Source organism: Cyrtonyx montezumae, unplaced genomic scaffold (genome assembly GCF_038088225.1).
Source record: "Cyrtonyx montezumae isolate F1298 unplaced genomic scaffold, pur_monq_1.0 scaffold_0, whole genome shotgun sequence".
Taxonomy (NCBI): Eukaryota; Metazoa; Chordata; class Aves; order Galliformes; family Odontophoridae; genus Cyrtonyx; species Cyrtonyx montezumae.
Window position 1 is genome coordinate 31,060,373 of NW_027071824.1, and position 21,773 is coordinate 31,082,145.

Below are 21,773 nucleotides of genomic sequence, written 5' to 3' on the forward strand. Positions count from 1 at the left end.
TCCTTCCATTTTCCTTCCTCCATGTGTGGGTGAGATGGGGGCCAAACACTTGAAAGTTTCACGCTGCACTAGTGGGTCACCAAATCATTGTGTCACCACTTACATGGACAATTTGGGGCTTTCTGGCTACCAAGTCAGATCTGTGGTTGCTTTGGTGCTTGTTGGAGGTAGGAGAAGAACAACAGCCTTGGCTTCTGCATGGGAATTAAATGGCCAGCATTTGCCAGCATGCCAAATGGCCAGAAACATGGACACCTTCAGCAAGTAGTCCAAAAGCCTCTGAGAAAATCCACAGCAGTCAGTGAGGCAGTATCTCTAATTCAACAGGCCCTGGATCAGATCCTGGAGCTATTTCTATTGCCATGCATTGCCAAGAGTGGTGATCCTGATTTTCATCCATTATGGCAGGAGTTTTAAGGTTTTTAAAAGTAATATTTAAAGCAAAGTTTAAAAAAGAATGAAAAAAATCTCCTTGATATTTCAGTGACTTCCCAGTTTCTCTTGTCAAACTCTTAACACAAATGTTCTCTAGTTTCTTGGAGCAGTAGGTGTAAATTTAATCCTCAACAAACTAGATTAATTTTTCCAGAAGTGAGCCTAGAAAGAAGCTAGGAGTTCCACTGTAGGGTAAATAACCCCCAAGGATGATACTCAATGTAAACAGTATTGAAGATGGCATATTTTAGTAGGCCTATATAGGTGGTACACAGTTAGCTAGCAAAAGAGAGCAGCTCACCTTTAGGATGATAGAGGCTTGCCACAGACTCCACACAGGAGGGATCTCCAAGAAGAGAACCTTCCCTAGTGGTGGTCAGCCCTTAAATGGGGTTTGGGAGAGGTAGAGCCAGGCTATATCACCTTCATCTGTGCCACTGTGGTTGACTCGGTGCTCGCCTCAGGTGTGCAATCAGTGGTTCAGGCCGTGATTCAACAGTTCCCATACATCCACTAAAGACGACATATGAATTTCAAGAGCATCCGCGAAGTTGTGTGAACTATCCACATATCAATGATGCTGGAACTGGGGTTCCCCAGAGAAAGCAACTTTGACTTTGCTGTGTATGTCAACAATACCTTACCTGAAAAATGAAATAATTAAGCTGCATGACTTCTGTAACTGTAACCTAATACTGGGTATGGAAACAAACTGTTCTTAATATTAGGAACAGAAACATGGAATCTTAATGGACGTGAAAGAAATTGATTAGGTGGAAAATTCCTTTATGAGTAAAAATATTTGAAAGTTGATTGTTAAATATATGAGCAAATTCATCATTCACATCTGATGTACGTGTGACTTTCAGATACAATCACACTAATTGATTCACTAGTTTATAATGGAGTATTCTGTTGCACCAGAGATGCAGCCTGACAAATTCATTATTAAGCCTGTTTAAGCCATTGCAACAAACACAGTGATGGTCATTGTGAAGGAGTGTACCATCAGTTTATGACTGAGATTTCTTACTCCAGGGCAAGATATATAGGGACAAACAACTGTTCAGTGACCAATGAAACTGTGGTAATTATGGTTTCCACATACGCTCATAATCTCACATTCTCCCAATTCATAGTTCTTCAAAACTTCAGTATTGATACCACTTCCCATTTTTCTTTGACTGGTGTTTGTTTCACAGCTTTGCCTATCCAATATGAAAAGTGGGACAAAAAGTCACAGATCTTCATAACTGCAAAATTCTAATTTTTAATGCCTGATTCCTTTTCTTCTCTTGTAGTGGAAGGAGACATACTGGATGGCTATTTAAGAACAGATGGTGTTTGGGTACTTACTAGAAATAAACAGTTTTACAGTACAAACAATGAAAAAGAATGTGCAGAGAAATGTGATGCTGAAATAAATTTTAATTGCAGGTAATTTCTGTTGAATCTTAAAACACTTTCTGCTGTTAATTAGAAGTCCACATCCTCAAATTTGGACAGAAAGCAAATAAATAAATAAACCAGTGGAATATGTAGCTGGACAAGGAGAGTACGGAAAAGGCAAACAGTATACATATATTTGTCATTTCAACACATGTACAGTAATACTGGGTCTTCTTCAACCCTTTTGCTCTACACATCCTCTTTAGAAATGTGCTACTCAGAAACCAGGATGGGAACTTCAGCATGGGCTGTACATGAACACATTAGTGTTAAACAAGTCCTGAGCCATTGGGGAACACAAGTGACTTTCACTCAGGTGCCAGCTCCTGGGAAGTCCCTCTTGGAAAGAGCCCTTCTTCTCCAGAGATCAGGGCAGCTGGCCATGCAGGCAACAAGAGCTGTCTGAGAAGTGCACAATCTGCACCCGTAGGTAATCCAGAATGGGATTAAGAGCCACTTGCTACAGCTGTTCCCACACCACATTCATGCTACTGCAGCCCTGCCCACAATAACATTCCCTATGCCCTTGTCTCATAGCTTATCTCCATCCACAAATTAGCAAAATGTCAAGAAAAAGGTGATTCTGCAGTCTTTCTCTACAAAAGCCCTAATTCCTGCTCTTATCCAATGCTACCTGCAGGGTAGACTTGATGCTGCTTTGTTTCACAAAAGAAGAGTGAGATGTTTTTAATTCATTGTAGGGAAAAGCACTAACCTAAGCAGCTGGAGTGCCATTGGCAATGTTTTGCCAATGCTGTAGCTCACTTCTCAAACAGTAACTTATTCATACAATCTCACATGTTGAAAATGCCAGCCACTTCAAAGCAGTAGAAAATGTCAGTGCATCAAATGCTGAGTACAGCCTCTGAAAGAGGTAAATGGTTATAAGAAAGTTCTAGTAAAGTAATGATTGATAGAAAAATAATTAAAATTTGAAAATTTGAACTGAATATACTTTCCTATATTCTTCTCAACAGGGCCTTCCTATTCACCAAGAAAAAGCTACAGTGTTTGACGTTAGCTGAAAATACCAAAACAACAGTTGTATTCCACAGTGAAGATGCAGCTCTATATGAAAAGAAAAGTAGGTATATAATATGGCACTACACATTTGTACATTAAGCCTATTTTTACTGCATCCTTTCACTCCCTGCTGCAGTGCTGGAGCAAATGACTGCAGGTGGTCACAGTTTCAGAGAGATGAGCTTGAACCCATTATGAATTGACTTGGAGCTGCCAGAGAATTTCCCATAGAGCACCAAAGATTCTGACATAAGGCTTGGACTGGACTCAGTCAGATCTCCTTTAGTCATGCCAGGCATAATAAGCATACTACAAAGCAAAAATCGTGCCCTTTTTTCTTCCCACTATGTATTTACTTAAAGGAAATCAGTAGAAGTAATGATTGCAGCCTGTGCCTCAACGTTTTAAATCTTTTACTAAGGTAAAAATTGATCTGTTTCCTTTTGAGTTAGAAATGGATTAAAGGAGGAATTTCTTCTGTACAATTTTTCTGCATATATTGAAACCAAATTGACATATGCATAAGTAATTAGTAGCTTGAAATTACTCTTCTAAATTAAGTATAATTGATCCTAAAGATGTTCTGTAACAGGAGGCCAGAAAGTAACAACTGGTGCAAAGCAGCACAAATCAAGACACAGCCCTTACTTCATCTGTGCTCTTTTACACTGCTTGCCATTGTATAAGCTATTCCAAACTTCTGAAACACCTGAAGAGATGCACCTGATCCTAAAGTTATTACCAGAGGATATGATTTTTATATCCAGGAGCCTTCGCTTCTCAGGAAAAGGAGGGAACGCTATTGGTTTATCTTGGCTTCTCTTTTTTTTTTTTTTTTTTTTTTTTGGATGCCTACACACCCAAAGTTCATCCCACTGACCTTCACAGTCTCAGATATTCCACAGTTCAATAATTTATAGTATCCTGAAGGGATAGTTGCTGTGAATGTGCATATCACCAGTATATCTCAAAAAATCTCTAGATGCCAGTGAAAGACCTTGTTTTATATCTCAGTGTTATGGTAATATAAATATGCAGTTCATAGTAGAAACTTACTGCATCTTTTCTAATTTTATTTTACTGGGTTCATAAATGCTTCAAGAATTTTATTCTCTAGTTTCTTATTCATTACTAACTAATGTATTTTAAAATACCTTATGGAATTACATTTCTGTGTTCACATGTGGTCGAGATTCAAAACATGTAGCTAAACGGATTAACTTCAGAGTTAAATCTGTGTATTATGAGTTATAAGAGATGTAGTGTTGTAAAACTACTGAATTAAAAAAAATCTATTTCAGTTTACCTTCTACAGTGTAAAAGAGGAATTGGGAAGGACTACAGGGGAACAGAAGCCAAAACTTGGAGAGGTATTCCGTGTCAGAAGTGGGCAGAAAAATCACCCCACAATCCAAAGTACGGCCATAATTATATTTGTCTTTATGTTGTTCTGAATTGTTTCCAAGCTTCCCCAACTTTATGTATAGAAAAAACTTCATATTGCAAGTTATTAAAAAGACATTTTAAGTAAAATTTCAGCTTTCATGTTACTTTTGATTCTACTGGCAGAAAACCGCAATGGTCTAGGTAAGGAAAAGCTGCATTGTCAGCTAGAGAAGATTTGTCAACTCACTATGCATCTTAAAAAGATGAAATTCTGCTTCCACCAACACTGACTGAAAATTTTACTACTGCTGACAATGAGGCCAGAATTTCTCTCTTCCATTGTAGATGTGAAAAAAATGAGCAGTGGTGTCTTTCCAGCTCTCTGACTCCCCTGCCAGACTTCATTCTAATGAAAATTGGAACCGCTTACTTAGATTTGTAGTTTAAAAATCTTCTCAGGGAGGATTGTAGTAGGAAAATTCATCAGGTGACTTCCTTTAGTCTCTTCAAGTTTGAATCCAGTTGCACTAGGTGAATAGCCTCCAGAAATACTACACTTTTCAAGTAGCTGAGCTAGAAAAAATGCATCACAGACCCTCAGGTTGCAACAAGTTGACTAGATAGCTGGATACATGTAGTAGAAATGATAGTATTTCTTCAAGATTTGCAGAGTTCTTATAAACTCTATGCTCACTCATAATTGGCAGTTGGGGTCTAGGAGGAGGTTACTACTAATGATCATTAGAAAACGGTTGTCAGATTTCATTTATGGATTAGAACTTACAATCTGTTTCTCTCATTTTAACTTTGGATGAGTAGAGCCCAAAAGTAGCTGAGTAAGTTTGACATATCCCTTCTGTTCTACTTAATGAATTGTATTAAAATATAATTTTAATACTATTACAGCTTTACACCTGAGAAATACCCCAGAGCAGAACTGGAGGAAAACTACTGTAGAAACCCTGATGGGGATGTAAGAGGACCCTGGTGTTATACAACAGATCCTGCTACAAGATATGATTACTGTAGCATCCCAGAGTGTGAGGGTCAGGTCATACAGGCTGGAGAAGGTATATTTATTTTTCTGGGAAGGGGTTTTCAGTAAGGATGTAATATTATTCCTGCAGTTTGTTCTTTTTTTATTATTGCATATTAGTTTCAAATGTGAATTTAGGTCAAGCTGAAACTTAAGATCTCAGCACAAGGACTGTTTTCCTAGCTGGTTCCAGTTTGAAAATAATGTTGTAAATACAGAGGATTTTTTTTTTAAGTCATTTGCTGGTATTGTTCTGCTCTTACCCCTAGTGATTTATTTAATTTTACCAAGAGTAAAGAACAACCCAGGTTCTGTGTCACATATAAAAACTCCAGTGCAATCAGTATATGCAAATATGTGATAAAGCCCTCTCTGCAAATGTATCCCCAAAGCCTGATTCATCTGATTAGGCTATAATTCAGTCTTCTAGATTCCTTTAATCACTGTTTAGAGCAAAACCTTCTGAAAGAACAACAGATTTCTATTATTTCTGTTTTTCTGTCAGTATAGTCTCTCATGAGGAACAGAGTTCAAGGACTGGTGAACCTTGCTTTGTTTTCATTCCACATAGATCCTACAGTGGAGTGCATGGAGTGTAATGGTGAAGATTACCATGGAAATGTTTCCAGAACAGAGTCTGGGCTTGAGTGTCAGCGCTGGGATGCCCAAGAACCTCATATGCATGGTTATACTCTGAAACAGTGAGTCATATTCAGTGCTGTGTTGCCTCACTCATTTTTGCAGTACCTGGGAGACCCTGCCTGCAATCAGCCTTACTGCTACATCTACCCACAGCAAACTCATAAGCTTATCTTTCATTTTCAATGTGCAGCTTTCCAGGGAAAGATCTGAAGATGAATTATTGCCGTAATCCAGATGGCGAACTTCGGCCCTGGTGTTTCACCATGAGCCCCACTAAGCGCTGGGAATATTGCAACATTCCTCGTTGCAGTGAGTCTGACTTCTTGAGATCACTCCATAGGGTAACTCTTCTAATTAAAATAATGCAGGGAGGGGAAAGACAAGAAGTTACAGTTGTTAGTATCCTGAGGAAATCCTTGTGAGTATGGGAAAGTGCACATTAATGAGCAGAATCACTCACTATGCTTCTATTGCATAAAATCATGTAAGGTGACCTGCACCTAGGGGTTAGAAAAAATACATCACCTAGGGGTGTGGGTGTCACAAAGCACTACAGTGCCAGAGGTGGTATAGAAACTCTGATTTGTCTTGAACCACCTTACTTTTCAATTCACCTGAGAGACAGAGCATTCTGTCTTCAACCACCTTGCTTATCCAGTTACCTGAGAAGGCAGAGCCATGAGAAACACGTAAGCCTCCATGGACATATTGTGATATTTTACCCAAGTTTGGCCAGCACATCTAGCACTGCCTGTTTCTTAGTGAGGGATAAGTTCTGAGAAACATGTTCAGGCCTCAGGAGAAAAGCTAATTTGATTGTTAGCTAACTTTGACCATGAAGAAGAACACAATAGATCTGGACATTTCCAAAGCACTGAATAATGATATTAGGACTGCCATTAGCAGAACTAGACTGCACTCTGAGAAAATACTTTGTGTCTGTATCAGTAGAGCTTGCTTTCTTAGCACCTACTCTTGCCAGTGCTGTAAGCAGCACTGTTTGTTTGCAAGATGTAGTTCACTTCAGCAAGCACAATCATAGGTATAATGAGGAAGTTGCGAAAGATACAATAGCTTGTCCATTTTGTGCTTAAAACTTAGAATTTAAAGAACAGACCAACCTTTTTGAGTCCCATTTTTTCTGCTCTGGGAATTAACTATACAATGTAGATGTTATATAAATGTATTTTACATTCCCTTTTCTTTTGCCCTCTGGAGGTTCTGTGGCTCTATTCATTGTTGTTATTTTTATGTTCCCCATGTGCCAAGCCAATTATTTTTCTCTCACTCTTTCTTCCTACCTCATATTCCCAATCCACTGACTCCAGAATTCTACCTCTGAAGTGACTTCTTTAGTGACTGTTATAAAGGGGCAGACACAGGGCAGTCAACTGTCAGCCTGACTGCTTGTAGAAATATGTGCTTAGGCTTTGCCATGACTTTTCACCAATATAAGCTCTGCTGAAAGAAAAATTGGAATGTCACCATTATAGAAAGCAAGTTTTTTAATATAGACATTTTCTAGCTGCATAGTTTCTATTCTTCACTTTTCTTTTTTTTTTTTTATTAATCCAATTACAGCTACACATCCAGCAGTCTCTGGCCTGGGCTTTCAGTGTATTTCAGGGAATGGAGATGAATACCGAGGCAGGATAGCCATCACTGAATCAGGCAACACCTGCCAGCACTGGGACATGCAGTTTCCTCACAAACATGGCTGGATTCCTGACAGATATCCCTGCAAGTATGCTGAGCCTCCTCAAATTTAGCAAATACCCAAGAGCATAGTTTTCCCTTGGTGATCCTGATACAAAGACAAGAGGAGCAGATATACTGATAAGCCATTTTCTCTCTTTTTGTCACCTCTCACTACTTCTGTTCAGGTCTTGATTGTTCATTTTTTTTTCCGCACTGCTTTTCTTTAAACAACTTAATTCTCATGTACTCATCTCACCTGTACTTGCATTCCTTCTCATCCCACTGCAGTTGTGTTTACAGCTTTTATGTAAACAAAACCCCTGGTTGTGTTCTCTGACACTCTTTTATATATATTATATATTTTAATATATATATAACCACTGAGATGAGTTTTGCATGCAGCAACTGTGAATAGTCTTGTACATAACCCTTTTTTTCTAATCTCCAGTGAATTATTTAAAGTGAGTGTTTCTGTTTCAGGGGTTTAGAGGAAAACTACTGTAGAAACCCTAACGGAGAGAAGAGGCCCTGGTGCTACACCATCAACAGCAGTGTTCGGTGGGAATACTGTGCAATTCCACAGTGTGATGGGACAGAGCAGAGTGCTGGTATGAGTAGTGGAGTGCAACTAGTGGAGCGCACTTAAGGACATCAAAGCAGAGATACACTTCTTTCTTCTCATCGTGAATGTCAAATATTTTCAGTCACATTGTCACTGCTGTTAATGCAGTTGTTCTGCTAGGTATGCTAGAAAACTTGACAATCAGTGGGCTTCCAATGGAAGTGCAGTGAAGACTGAAACGACCCAGCACAAGAATTGCAGAATCAAAAAGGTGTTCTGTTTGGTTTTGTTTTCCAAATGAAAGGCATTATTAGCAGTTAACTGGAAAAATAAAAAAAAGAGTTTAAAAGAGATTAAAATTACTAAATAAATGGAAATCTCATTTTTGGCAAAAAGCAAAAACAATCAAACAAACAAAAAACAGAAGAGGGGACAGTAGTTCCAATTATAACAAAATCTCATGAGAAATACCCATGATTTAAGCAGAGAAAATAACAATAAAGTGTTAGTTCAATTAAAAGGATAAAAGGAGATCAGAGATTTAACATAATCTGTATTTTAGAAATAGAGACAAAATCAGTAAGATTCTCATCTTTGTGGAGTTTTCCTTTTCAACGCAAACACTTCCACAAATGCCAAAATGAAACGGAGTAATGCAGCCTCCATTGGCTGGCATCTGATGTTTGAGGATAATCTGTGAAAGTTCTAAATACTTTTGGAAATATCCTTTTGTTTTTCACACTGGCTAAGATGCTCTCATAGGAAATCCACTGCATAAATGAGTGAATCCTTTTAGTTTCATGCTTTCTTGTGCCTGCTCAATATGATCATAAAATCATTATGCAAGTGATCTGTTTCTGTTTTTGTTTTTTTGTTTGTTTGTTTGTTTTTTGTTTTTTCTGCAGATATGGCTGTACAGGTATTCTTGCCAGAGGAGTGCTATCAGGGTGAAGGCCTGAATTATCGAGGCACAACTTCCATCACTGTATCAGGACGGAAATGCCAAGCCTGGAACTCCAAGTCTCCACATGATCATGGAAAGACCCCAGAAAAGTTCCCAAATGCGTAGGTTTATCTCACTTTTTTTCTCTATCTGACAATGACCAGTGGTGAAAATGAAACTGATTTTGTTATCTCAGAATGTCTATGCTTTAAAGCACTGATAGGGAATGTATCTATAAAAGATAATTTCTTTCACTACAATTTTACCAAGATTCAGAAACATTTTATATTACTCTCATTTTTCTACACTGTGTATTCCTGTAATTTAAATTCTTAGTAAAATACAGCTTTGTCCTTTTATTCATAAACCTGAACTGGTGTAACCAAATCTGAGAGCATGTATCCAGAGTTTAGGCATCTGCTAAAATATGCATTTTATTTAAGAATTTGCAGTACTTTTTCTACTTGTTTTACCCGGGAACAGCACAGCATGTATGATGCAAAGCACACAGACAAGTACATCATAATTAGAGATACCATTTGAAACATTCTTTGTGGTTGGAATTGGACACTCAGAATTGAATTCACTGAATTTTCTCACATATCTTATTTAGTTTCTTCTTCAGAATAAAAATACTGGATTATCAATAACTTAGAGAACTAACCATAATTACTAACGTGCCAGTTATATAAGCATGCAAAAACAACAAGAGAATTATTGTGATATCCATAATCACGAGTATAGGTGGGAGTCAAATGGGTGGGGCCAGGCTCCTTTCGGTGGTGCCCAGTGAGAGAACAAGGGGCAATGGGTACAAGCTCAACCATAGGAAGTTCCATACAAACATGAAGAAAAACGGGGACTGGAACAGTATGACCAGAGAGGTTGTGGAGTCTTATCTGGAGATGTTCAAATCCCTCATGGATGCTTTTTTATGTGACCTGTTTTAGCAAGGGGTTGGACTTGATGTTCTAAAGATCCCTTCCACCTTCTATGACTCTGTGATGGGCAGGAAGGTTACTACTTTAAAAATTGTCTTCTTATATTTTTATTTTTATTTTTTATGATGCCATCCTAATTAAATACAGTTTTCAATATCTGTGACTGATTTTTTCAGTCATGTTTTTGTCATCAAAAGTACTTATACATTGAAACTGAAATATCCTCAGTGGAGACACTGTTTTTCACAGAGATTTAAAATAATTGAAATGTAACTGTGAAAAGGCAGAATTAGTGTGTTCTGGCATATTAAAAAAAAAAAAAGTATTTCATTTTTTTGGGGGTTGAGAAAATACTGCAATTCTGTAAATTATTGGAGAGAGGATTTCCAATTCCATTCACCCCAACAAATAGTTTGCACCTCCTGAATGACCAAGTGTTTGTTTGTTGGATTGTTTAATAAAATTAATAACAATAGTTATTATTTGCATGACTAGTTAATTTCTATTCTCCTTCATATGAGAAAGAACCCCTTGGCATTAAAAAAATAAAATGAGAATCTTCCAGCATATCTATAGCTAATTTGCACATTCACATGATTATGTATGCTCATATATATGTACTTCAGAATAAACTTATTGTCATAGCTACTCAACACATCGATGTATTGCAGCCACAGTTTAAGCCAGTGGTTGAGATACATTGCCTTATGCATAAATATATTCATGTCTCCGATGTACATGAGAAATAAAACTCCAGTTTTATCATAGATTTTTTTGGTGGTAATAACATATTTGGCAGTAAGTAAGAGATTAATAAATGTATTTATCTCTGTGTAGTATATAGCCTTCTGGCAAGGCATTCCTGTAATTACTTTCAGCCTTACACAGCATGAATATTTGTACTTATTTTTGCAGGGATTTGAGGGAGAACTATTGTAGAAACCCAGATGGTGACAGCCGCCCATGGTGTTTCACCACAGACCCCAGCGTTCCATGGGAGTACTGCAATCTCAAGAGATGTGATGATCACACTGAGGAAGCCACACCAAATGACCCTCCTGCAACAGTAGCACAAAATGTTGGCCTGACTATACCCCCTACAACATCTGGTAACAGCTGGCTATAGTTGTTACCTCCTCTACGGCCTATGGATAAAACAAGTAGCTATCACAATTATTCTTGAGTGGTGCTGCAACAGAACAGGCACATCGCTCCTCTAGCTTTCACAATGGTACTGCTGAATTTTGCAGCAAATACTCCTTAGCCAGAGTATAATCTGCAGCCTGTATCATTTTACATTGCGTTCTATGGGATATTATTTTTGTTTAGGAGAATGGAATGAATGAAAATAGACAACATTTCTAGAGTTTCTGTAGCTGTGTACTATTGAAATACAACGATAATAAATTTTCAGGGAATTTTGTTTGTGCCTTGCTTTATTGTTTTTAGGAGGCTGTCCTTACCTTGTTGTATTGTTCATAGGCAACTGTGTTTTTCAAAATGTATGCATCAAGAGAAGTAGGCTTTTACTCTATCCATTATTGTTTCCTTAACTAGTAGCCTATGTTGGTCAAAGCACTGCGACTTTTCTGAATGCCCTGTAGAGTGTCCACAGCATCTTTGGGTTGCAAAAGAAGGTGATGGCTGGATAAAAGGTTAATTCTTAAAAGGCACTTACACACAGAAGGAGCAAGTACCCAAAGCAATGTTCTTGGAGGCAATTGCTCTCTCAGTGCTGCTAACATAATTTTCTCATGAAAGGTTATTCGTGATTTTAGTTTAGCCAGGATCTTTGAGTCTTCAGATATTGCAATATGCTTCAGAAAAATTTCAGCCTAAAGTTCCTTGAATACGTTTTTTTGCAGTTCAATTGCTCTGTATATGCACAAGAACATCTGACTTGACAAGCAAGGGATCACAACCCTGGGTACATCTTTGTCTTTCTGCTAAAGACAGTAGAGAATGTGCAAGTCCTAAAAGTACTTAATCAGGCTTAGTTCCGCTTTCCACAACACCAGCACATATAGATTCAGAAGATAACAATCATTTCCTTTTCCCTCTTTTTTCACAGACTGCATCAATGGCAATGGTAAAGACTATCGCGGCACAGTAGCAAAAACGGGAAATGGCAGAACTTGTCAAGAGTGGAGTTCTCAGAGCCCTCATAGCCACAAATACTTCACTCCTCTGACTCATCCAAGAGCAGGCCTGGATAAAAATGTAAAATATCTTCTACTGCCACTGGTGTCATTGAATATTGACTCCTTTCTCCAAGACTCCTCAGCAAACATTTCACATCATCGTGCTGATTACCCAGACCTATAGCAGTGGTGAAGAGGGAAGGATGCATTTTATAGTACCTAAGATGTTGGTATTTCAAGCATAGATGTACAACGTAGAGCTGATAAGGGCTTCCCTTATTTTTTCAAGCACCAGAGCAGTGCCTTTTGTTGTATGTCACCGACTGAGCATGCTTATGGCAAACTCTCAGGATTTACCCAATTTGCTCTCACTAATTTCAGTGGAAGAAGTATTAAGCCCTATTACAAAACACTTAGTCATCCTGCTTCAAACTTTACTTAAGGAGCACTAGAGCTAGGCTGACTCCCGGTGATTCAGAAAATGATAGCTACTTTATCATATTTGCCTAATTTTACATTTGGTTTTGAGATACAGAAAGTAACACATTTTGTTTAGAGGGAATAGAAACTGTTTAACATCAAGTGAGGAAGTGGTTGGGGAACATAATTCAAAGTTTTAGCTTAACATTTTCAGAAAACATTCACTTGTAGAATTCTTCATTCCGTGGCTAACATTTGGAGTCTTCTTTTGTTTTTGTAATTATTACAGTATTGCAGGAATCCTGATGGAGATGTAAATGGTCTTTGGTGCTTCACAACAGATCCAGGAAAAATATGGGAGTACTGTGAAATCCCGCGCTGCTGTAATTATCCTTAAAGACTTCTCTGTTTTCCCTTTCTGCAACATATTATGGCAGTTATGAAAAGTTTTAAATTCAGCTACAAACAGCTGAAGTAGGTAGTAGCTTTAGATTTCAATATAGATCCATATGGCAGTGAGACAAAACCAGACGCCTTTAATATTCAGCCAAAGTTTAGATAACCTGCTGTTAAGAATCATCAGCAAGATTTCATAGATAACCAATCATATGTTCTTTATTATCAGAGAAGTTGTGCACTCAATGTTGCCAGGTGAATTTGAAATACCTAATGAAGCCACAAAAAGATACTTTCCTTTCCTTGATATTCTTTCCTTGAAGTTCTCAAACAAAGGAGAGCATTTCCTTGATGTGCATGCTAGTCTTTCAGTGCACTTTGTGGCAGGACTAATGCCTTGAGAAGCTGCTAATACAATTTTCTGTTAGCTGGGAGAACCAGAGATAGTAAAAATCATTTTCATCATCTGCTGACATAACTTTTCTTCTGATCTGGATGTAAAAGTGATTTGTCCCTTGACATTATGCTTTTCTTTTGGAGTAGGGAGTGAATTTGGTCCTGGATATTTTATGCAGATTTCCTTAATTCATTCTTTCTATTTATTATACTGAGCAGCTGTAGTGTCTGAAGAAAATTCAGCAGCAAAAGCTGTCTTAATTTCTGCAGTGCCCTGGGAACTGATGTCAGTAACAGCTCTGGTGTATTGGCAGTGCTGCTTAGCTCATGTGCCAGAGGCAGCTCACTTGCTTTGCTCTTCCCTTCTTTGTTTGAATTTTGACAGATGCTTTTGTATAGATATACATATACAGACGTATAAACGTACAAACACATACATGTATATAAATAATACAGGCATACATATGTATAAATGTGTATGCACATATATTTGTATATATACATATGTTGGGGATATGAAGTCTATTTCTTCTTCATCTCATGTATTATTTGTACTAGTGTAACATCTAGAGGACAGGGCTCTGACAGTGTAGCAATGTGTAATAGTGAATAGTCACTCCATTAGAAGTATGTAATTTTCATCAAGCTGTCCATCTAGTGTGTTCATCTAAGCAGCGATGAGCTACAATTGTGCACATCATTTTTGCCAACCAGACTTAAGGGCTGTGCAGGCCAAAAGAATACAGAACGTTACAAAAAACAGCAGGTCCCACATCTTGAAGAAACCTCCTCACTGGAATTGCTGTGATGGAACTTCGCTTCTGCAATCTGATTTCTTCTCGAAAGAACCTTGGAATATTAGATTTTTAAATTAAAATGTCAGTCTTACAGTCTGTTGCCTGTGATTACTTTACTAAACTTCTCATAGCAAAAGTAATAAATTTCATGTCCATAGAAGCATTATGTAGCTCCTGAAGGTGTTACTTGGTTCCTAAAATTGGATTAAAAGGAAACTGAGAAGTGTGAGGGCGAAACTGGAAAGTTTTGTGACAGGGAGACAGAGGGTAAACTTCATTTATAATTCACTGATTGATTTGAACTCAGGGTGTAGGCTGTAAAGTTTAGAAGAATTTAGGAATTCTCATTGAATTGAATTAACCTGAACAATAAACTTACTCACTTTAACTCTCTTTTCCCTTCAACTTCCACTTCAGATTTTCCTAATTAGGTAGGGCCCACTGTAGTTTTACTTCTGCTATCTGACCATATCTAAATATTTGATGTATCTGGCAATTTTTGCCTTTTTTTTTTATTTTTTTCTTGTCATGCCAAATATAATGTATTAGTGCCAGGTTGAAATGCTCTGGATAATGATACTATAATGCAATCCAAATGTTCTGGATGTTTCTTTATCCATAGCTCCTTTTAACCAACGTTAACACTGAAAGACTAAAGAAGATATAAAAGAGCCTAATCTCTTTCTCTTTTCATGAGATTACACCGTGGGTGGAATTACAGAAGCAAACCAAAGTTTTTCATTGTAGCTATTTTTTTATGTTGTAGCTGCTTCTGAGCACGACTGTGGAAAATTCTCAAGAAGAAGTGGGCGGACCTGTGAGCCATACAGCATGTGTGATGCATCTCCAGGGTCTTGGCCTTGGCATGTCAGTCTCAGGATAAGGTATTGATATTCCAGGCTGCCTCACCATCCCTGAGCACCAGGGTTTCACTAGAACATTAGAAAGGGATTGGTGCAAAAGAATGTATATGCTTATGGAGACTGGGCTTGGTTTCTATATGACTTTATATATAAAACTAATGTGTTTTTTTTTTCTTTTGACAAAATGTCCACAGAAAGTTTATATTGGGTCATTAGCACAAAAATCCCAACTTTATCATAAATTTCTAGAGGGCAAACTTCAACTGCAAATATTGAGTACACTTAGATTTACTGAAATGGTGAAGGAATGTTTCATAGAGGATAATGACAGTTAATTGCATTTTGCACTGCAAGTGTTAAGTCGATAATGTCCAAATGTAAATTTTTATTGTGTTAGAAGTTATGTGAAGACTACCACTGATCTGTAGAAAAATAAAAGTGGTTCTGGCCTCTTACAGCATGGCATTTCCACTACCACAGAGTGGTAGAACAGGAGATAAAGAAGTGCTTGCATGAAAGGCTACTGAAAGTTTCTACACGGTTGTTGAAAGTCATTATAATAAATAAGATACCAAGAAAAGTTAAAAGTCTATAGCAAGATTGATGCAATGGTCTAGTCCAAGACAATCCTACAAATAAATAGGTTTTAGCATAATATTAATTGCTTCTCAAGATAAACTTAGTACATCACATATCAAAAAGAAACATTGCTGCAAAAAAAACTCATCTGTGTTTCAAATTCTTTTTCGTAGCTCTCATGTTTTGAAGCAGATAAAGTTTGTCATTTGAAAACCTGCTTTTGATTTCTCTTGCAGTGACATAAGACAACCTCTGAGCAGTAATATTGCTTGTTTGGTAGTATTTCCCACTGCACACGGTACAGCTGGTAGAGAATTGACCATGCAGTCTTCGATTAATATGGTTATTGTATTCTCTGTTCTAGTACCAACATGCATCATTGTGCTGGCACTCTGATACATCCACAGTGGGTCCTTACTGCAGCTCAGTGCTTGCAAGAGTGAGTATCCACTAGAATGAGTGACAGGTGTTTATTACAGCTGGAAGAGAAAATCAACAGTCACAAAATGGATTGGACACTTTACCTGCTTATCTTGAGGGATGATTTCTTGGCCTGTGCTACATCTGCACAGTCTCTCCAAGTCTGTCACTGTTTTCACACTCCAGTATGCAGTGTTCCAGGGTTTTTTTACTTTTCTCATTATTACTTTTAAAAGCTGTGGTTTAATTGCTTCATTGCCTTCTCCTCTCCCATCATTCTTTTAGTGGCCTAAGGAGAAATAAGTCTTTCCCTTTGAGGCTGGCTAAAGTAAAAAGAGGACTTGTGTCAAGAAATTTCCTGCTGCTTGCTATATCATCACAAGCAGCACCTTACTTCTTGTCTTTTTTGTCAGCAAATAGACTTTTATGCCCCTCCTGTTTCCATTAAAAAAATTAAATAAAAGGAGAGCAAAACAGAGGCTACTTCTTCCATCTGCCCTTTCAAAAACACATTGAAGAACATCTGTGATGATGTTATCCAGAGAGACCTACACAAGCTCCAGCAGTGTGCCTGAAAGATCCTCATTAGGTTCAACAAAGCCAAATGCAAATTATTGCACCTGGGCCACAGCAGCCCCACCTACCAATACAAACACACCCGTCTTGTTGCAATTCTCTGAAGAAATCAGGAAATTTTATGAGTGACATTCCTGAATATGTGTATGGACGTGTAACCTCTTCACTGTCATTTCTTCCAGGTCAATAGAGCCCTCTTCCTATAGGATCTTTCTTGGAATACAGAACCTAAATGCAGAAGAACCATCCCTGCAAATCCGAAATGTTCACAAATTACTGAAGGAACCCAGTGGAGCAGACATTGCTCTGCTAAAGCTGAACAGGTACCACTTCATTCTAAGTTTTCTACTCTTCACCCTTATTAGTCATGAGTTATCTTAACCTGGATTTGTGTTAGTGTATTAGCTTAGGGATCCAATGAAGGGCAAATGCTGAGTATCCTTCCTGCTGAAAGACCTCACTAGCAGAACTTGTAGGAGCTACTTACACAGCTTAGGAAAGACAGTCTCATTTAGGATGGTAGAGATTGCCATGGGGCTATGTTCCACTTAGCACCTGCTAACTGGCAGCTCCACTGAAACAGGGAGTATAGAAGTAAATCCAAGTAGAATTCTGTCTGGAGGATCTTCTGCTTGGAGGCTTTTCCTGCTGAGCAATCAGGGCTGTGAGCACCTGCTGAAGTTTAGGCTAAGAGGCACCAAAACTTTGTCAGGAAGTAGGCAGAAATGTCCAATTCCCCTGTCAGCACTGTAAGCCAGGCAACATGCATGTTTCGTGAGCATAAAAATTGGCCAAGAACTCAGTAAAACCAGTCCCAGCTTGTGATATAGCAAAAATTCACATGCATAACTAAATTCATGAAGCCCTCTTTTGTGTTTTTCTTAGACATCTGAAATCTGTATTTATTTCAATGTTATTTGTTTCCTTCTGGAATGATCCTGCAAATTTTCTTCTTACTCATTGGTTTTCCTCTTGATCTTCTGCTCAGCACATATAAGTTGAAAAGCATGAGAATTTTGTGTTTGACCTGAGAGGACTTCTCTTTTTAAAACTTTCACCATAATATTTTCAGCTTTAATGAATATAGAACAATTACTTTCACTTAAATTTCAACTCAGGCTCTCTGTTTCTCAATTAAGGAAAGTCCCACTAGTTTCAGGTGAGTATAAGAATTTTGTGCTCCATCAATTTTGCATTTGGTACTGCTTGTAACTAGTTTGTCCATTCCTTCATTTATTGTGGGACCTATGCACTTTTGCATGCTATAGCACTGTCATCAGTTTTGCATCAGTAGTCACCACCTGAACACTTTCTTGAGATTGTGTGTGTTCCTTTTACTCTGATTGAATAACTTGAGATCAGCTCTCTAGCACCATGCTGAAAATACACTCACATTGTGTCTCTGCCCACAGATACATCTCAGAGACTTTCAGTTGCTTATAGGTACCTTATTTTCAGGATGTTATCAGACACCATTTTATAATCATCTGTATAGTTTCAAAACACCATCATCTTCTTTATCTTTTCCCATCTCCCCACTTTCTTGCAGAGCCTACTGAGTATAAAAAAATGAACAAGTGGATTATCATTTGTCTAAGTATCTGGTTTTTGTTTGTTTGTTTCCCAGTCCTATAACAATGACTGACCATGTAAAACCAGTTTGTTTGCCTGAAATTAGTCTGATGATGGAGAGAAACTCCGTATGCTTTCTAACTGCCTTTGGAAAAACAAAAGGTAAAGCATATTCAGTGGGACTGAAAACTAAGGAGGATTCTCAAATCTTCTCCCAAAATACATACACTTTTGGGATCTGAAAGAAAAAAAAAACAACAAATGTTGCAGGATATTTAACTAAGTCTGAAATCACCAGGCAGTATTATTCTCTTTCTTTCTCTCCATGTACATGCATTTGCTTCTCTGAGCATATGAGGAAAGCCTTTCCCATCCTATGTGTCAGACAGCACTTTAGTAATACTGTAAAATGAAGAAACCGTATGTGTCTTAGTGTGTGCATTCATCAATTTAAAAGAAAAAATCTCTACAGAACATGTTTCTGCCTCTGTGCTTCACCGTAATACTCTTTCATGTTGATTGCAATGTTTCTTTCTCCTTCTTGTGTTATTTAGCTATAAAACTGATGCTATAAAAATAACGCTTTGGAATAATCATTCATTGGTCATCAGCATCATCAACACTTTTCTTCAGTGCAGATAGGGTTTACCATGCCACACGGTGGCAGCAGCTTCTTATTTTCATTTTGGCAATCACTGCCACGAGAGGACAGTCTGGATTTCTTCTCAATGCATGTCAGGATGGAAAAATCAGCAGGTCAGAAAGAGGGTCCTGCCATGTCATGAAACTGGTTATTGAAAGGGGGAGCAGAGCCAGAGTCCCACACCTAAATACAATGTATTCCAGGAAAATTCAGCTGTAGTTCCAGTCCAAGAAACATCACATAGAGGCTTGAAAGAATTCAAATCAATTTAAAGTAAATCCAAGCTTTTTCCCTTGACATAAGCCATTGTATTCCCTTGACATAAGCTATTGTACATAATGGAAGCCTAAAAGAAGCAAATGGTTCAGCATACTAAGCATCTGGCTTAATTTTGTAACACTTCACAGTCTGTTTGTTGAGAGGAATGAACCAATTACTAAAAAATTAAAACCTTTAGCAAGCTACTTCAGGATGCTCGAGTCTATGATAGAGATGGGGACAGATCCCAGCCCTTTCATTGTTCAGGCCTCACTGCATCATCACAGTGCCTAGGTTACCATTTACAATTGTTCTATTTTCTTGATTGTTCTCGAAGGTACTGGTACAGACAACAGATTAAAAGAGATTGAATTCCCAATACTTGAAAACAGAATGTGCTTTCGTCCTGGATTTTTCAATGGAAATATTGGCAATCATGAATTTTGTGGTGGATTCACCTCTGTAAGTGTACGTTACTGCGAGGTAAGAATAATTTAGTTTTGAGCGTGAGCAAGTCAAATGTAAATTTTTGTTCTCAAGGCTCAGAAATAGCTTGATCAGTTCAAGGTCTCTGCAGGAAATGTGAGGACTGAGGCATACACAGCATTTTTCTTCCCTCACACTGTCAATCAGAATAGCTGCAAAATTCTGTAGGGTAATTTGTCCTTCCTCCACAAATTGCGTCCTGACATATCCTGTATGTACCAGTAGGCCAGTAGTGTGAATATTCCATCCCAGCAGAAAGTAACTCTGGGAAATGCTGTTTGGACTTTCCATTGTTCCTAGAGACAGAGGGAAACCAGTGAATGTTTTTGCTTTCCACTTGACATTGTAACACTTCTTTATTTAATCCCCTGATTGCTAATGCTCAAAGCACTTCCAGTTTTCAAATTTTCACAAGCATATGATAAGACTTTTAAAATGTGGTTTTCTTTATGGAGGATATCGTATCAGGTACTTTTCAATACAAAGCTAATGTCTACTTGAAGAGAGTCAGAAGGCAAATGCTAGTTTGTCTGAGCTGGTAGTCAGTGCTACTACAAATGCTACATTCAAGAGTATGGATGGTGAATTCATTGATATATACACAAATCACTAAGCACATGTATTCCTCTCCTGCTTTGCCTGGATTTTAAGAAAAAGCATAATAGTCATTATACTAATTTTGTCTAGAATCAAGTAGGTTAGAGAATGTGGAAAATTAAGATACTTGCTTTTGTTGTGCAGTTGGTCTAATGCTGATCTGGAGATATTCCTGCATCCACAACTGGTACTTGGATCTCTCTTCTTCAGACAAAAGGAATTACCCCTGTGCCTAAAAAAAAAAAAAAAAAAAAAAAAGATTTCCCACTCCAAATTTTTGTTAAAATAAGTAGAAGAGAACTCTCTTTTCAGCCCTCACTTCAGCTATATTCTGAAGCCTTCAGAGTTACCACAGTGATATTACTGACAGTATTTTGTTGTTTGCATGTCTAGTGCCATTACTAAAGGAGTTATATTTTTCTCTCTTCTCAACTCTAGGCTGAAGTTGGAGGACCTCTAGTCTGCCAAAATAAAGATAGATTTGTCCAATATGGAGTCACTACTTGGGGACTGGACTGTACCCAGCCATCAAAGCCTACTGGTTTTGTCCAAATTCCTAGCTTTCTGTCTTGGATCAAGAATGTAATGGCTACACACTGAATCTGGGCAGCATTCCAAGCATGATTTTAAAATAGAAATAATTCATAAGAATCTTAAATAAATATCATTTGTTGCTGTGAGTAAGTAGTTATTGTAAAGCAATAGCCACGTTGACCAATTATGACTCCTTCAGTGTTGCGCATGGATCAGTCAGGCATGCTGCATGTGGCAGTGGCTGTCAGGTTCCTTCTTCAGTCCTCTCTTTTGAAAAATGCTCTTGTTTGAAGTTCTTTCTGTTCAGACATCTACCATTCACCTTTGCACATGGAAGTAACTAACCAATTTGTAGGTTCAAGGTCATCCCAAAAACCTGTGCAATAAACCTTCCCCCAGACAGGCCTGGACACATACCCATCACTGCCATCTGTCTCCCCTCCTGCTGCTCTGGGAGCAGGAAGCTAACATCCAAACCCAGACACTGCTTTGAGTGAGGAAAGCCATTCTATGCTGAGCTCATGCTGCCAGGAGATGGATGAAGGCGCAGTGGGTTTGCTTCTCCCTCAGGCTGGTTCCCTCCACTCTCACCAATGCAGACAAGCTTTGAATTATGCTGTGTAATCATTTAAATTTCCTGGGATATATGTATACATGGAAAAAATGACTGTCTGCTCTGGTAGGCAAAGAAGCAATCTGAGTGGTATCTAACAAGTCTGTGAGTCACTTGCACAATAATCCTGGTCTCACTTGCAACACTAGCAGTTCAAAACTGAATGCTGCTTCAGAATTAAAACGAAATACTTTCTCAGTTTACTTCCAAAAGAGGTAAGCAGCAGAAACCTGTTCCATTGACTCAAAGTTAGTTATTGAAGCTAGTTCTGGCATTTGCAGGTGTTGTTCCACTTATGCACAGAATATGTATTGACCTAATAGCAGAAGAAATGTACACCTCCTGATGGACTTGTAATCTGAACAAA

General features: G+C 38.1%; 2 protein-coding genes across 2 annotated transcripts in view; both read left to right on the top strand.

Moving 5' to 3' along the window:
• The window catches only part of LOC136045580 (plasminogen-like), a 51,807-nt gene that overhangs the window by 67 nt on the left and 29,967 nt on the right, over nucleotides 1–21,773 (top strand). The window lies entirely within an intron of this gene.
• LOC136044380 (plasminogen-like) lies at nucleotides 35–21,739 on the top strand. The gene is made up of 16 exons (XM_065729683.1): nucleotides 35–167; nucleotides 1,737–1,872; nucleotides 2,862–2,968; nucleotides 4,477–4,494; nucleotides 5,901–6,030; nucleotides 6,162–6,280; nucleotides 9,137–9,296; nucleotides 11,031–11,224; nucleotides 12,187–12,335; nucleotides 12,966–13,059; nucleotides 15,032–15,149; nucleotides 16,072–16,146; nucleotides 16,886–17,026; nucleotides 18,331–18,437; nucleotides 19,514–19,659; nucleotides 20,698–21,739. Exons 1-16 carry the CDS (start codon nucleotides 35–37, stop codon nucleotides 20,857–20,859), a joined length of 1,989 nt encoding a protein of 662 aa, XP_065585755.1. The 3' UTR covers nucleotides 20,860–21,739.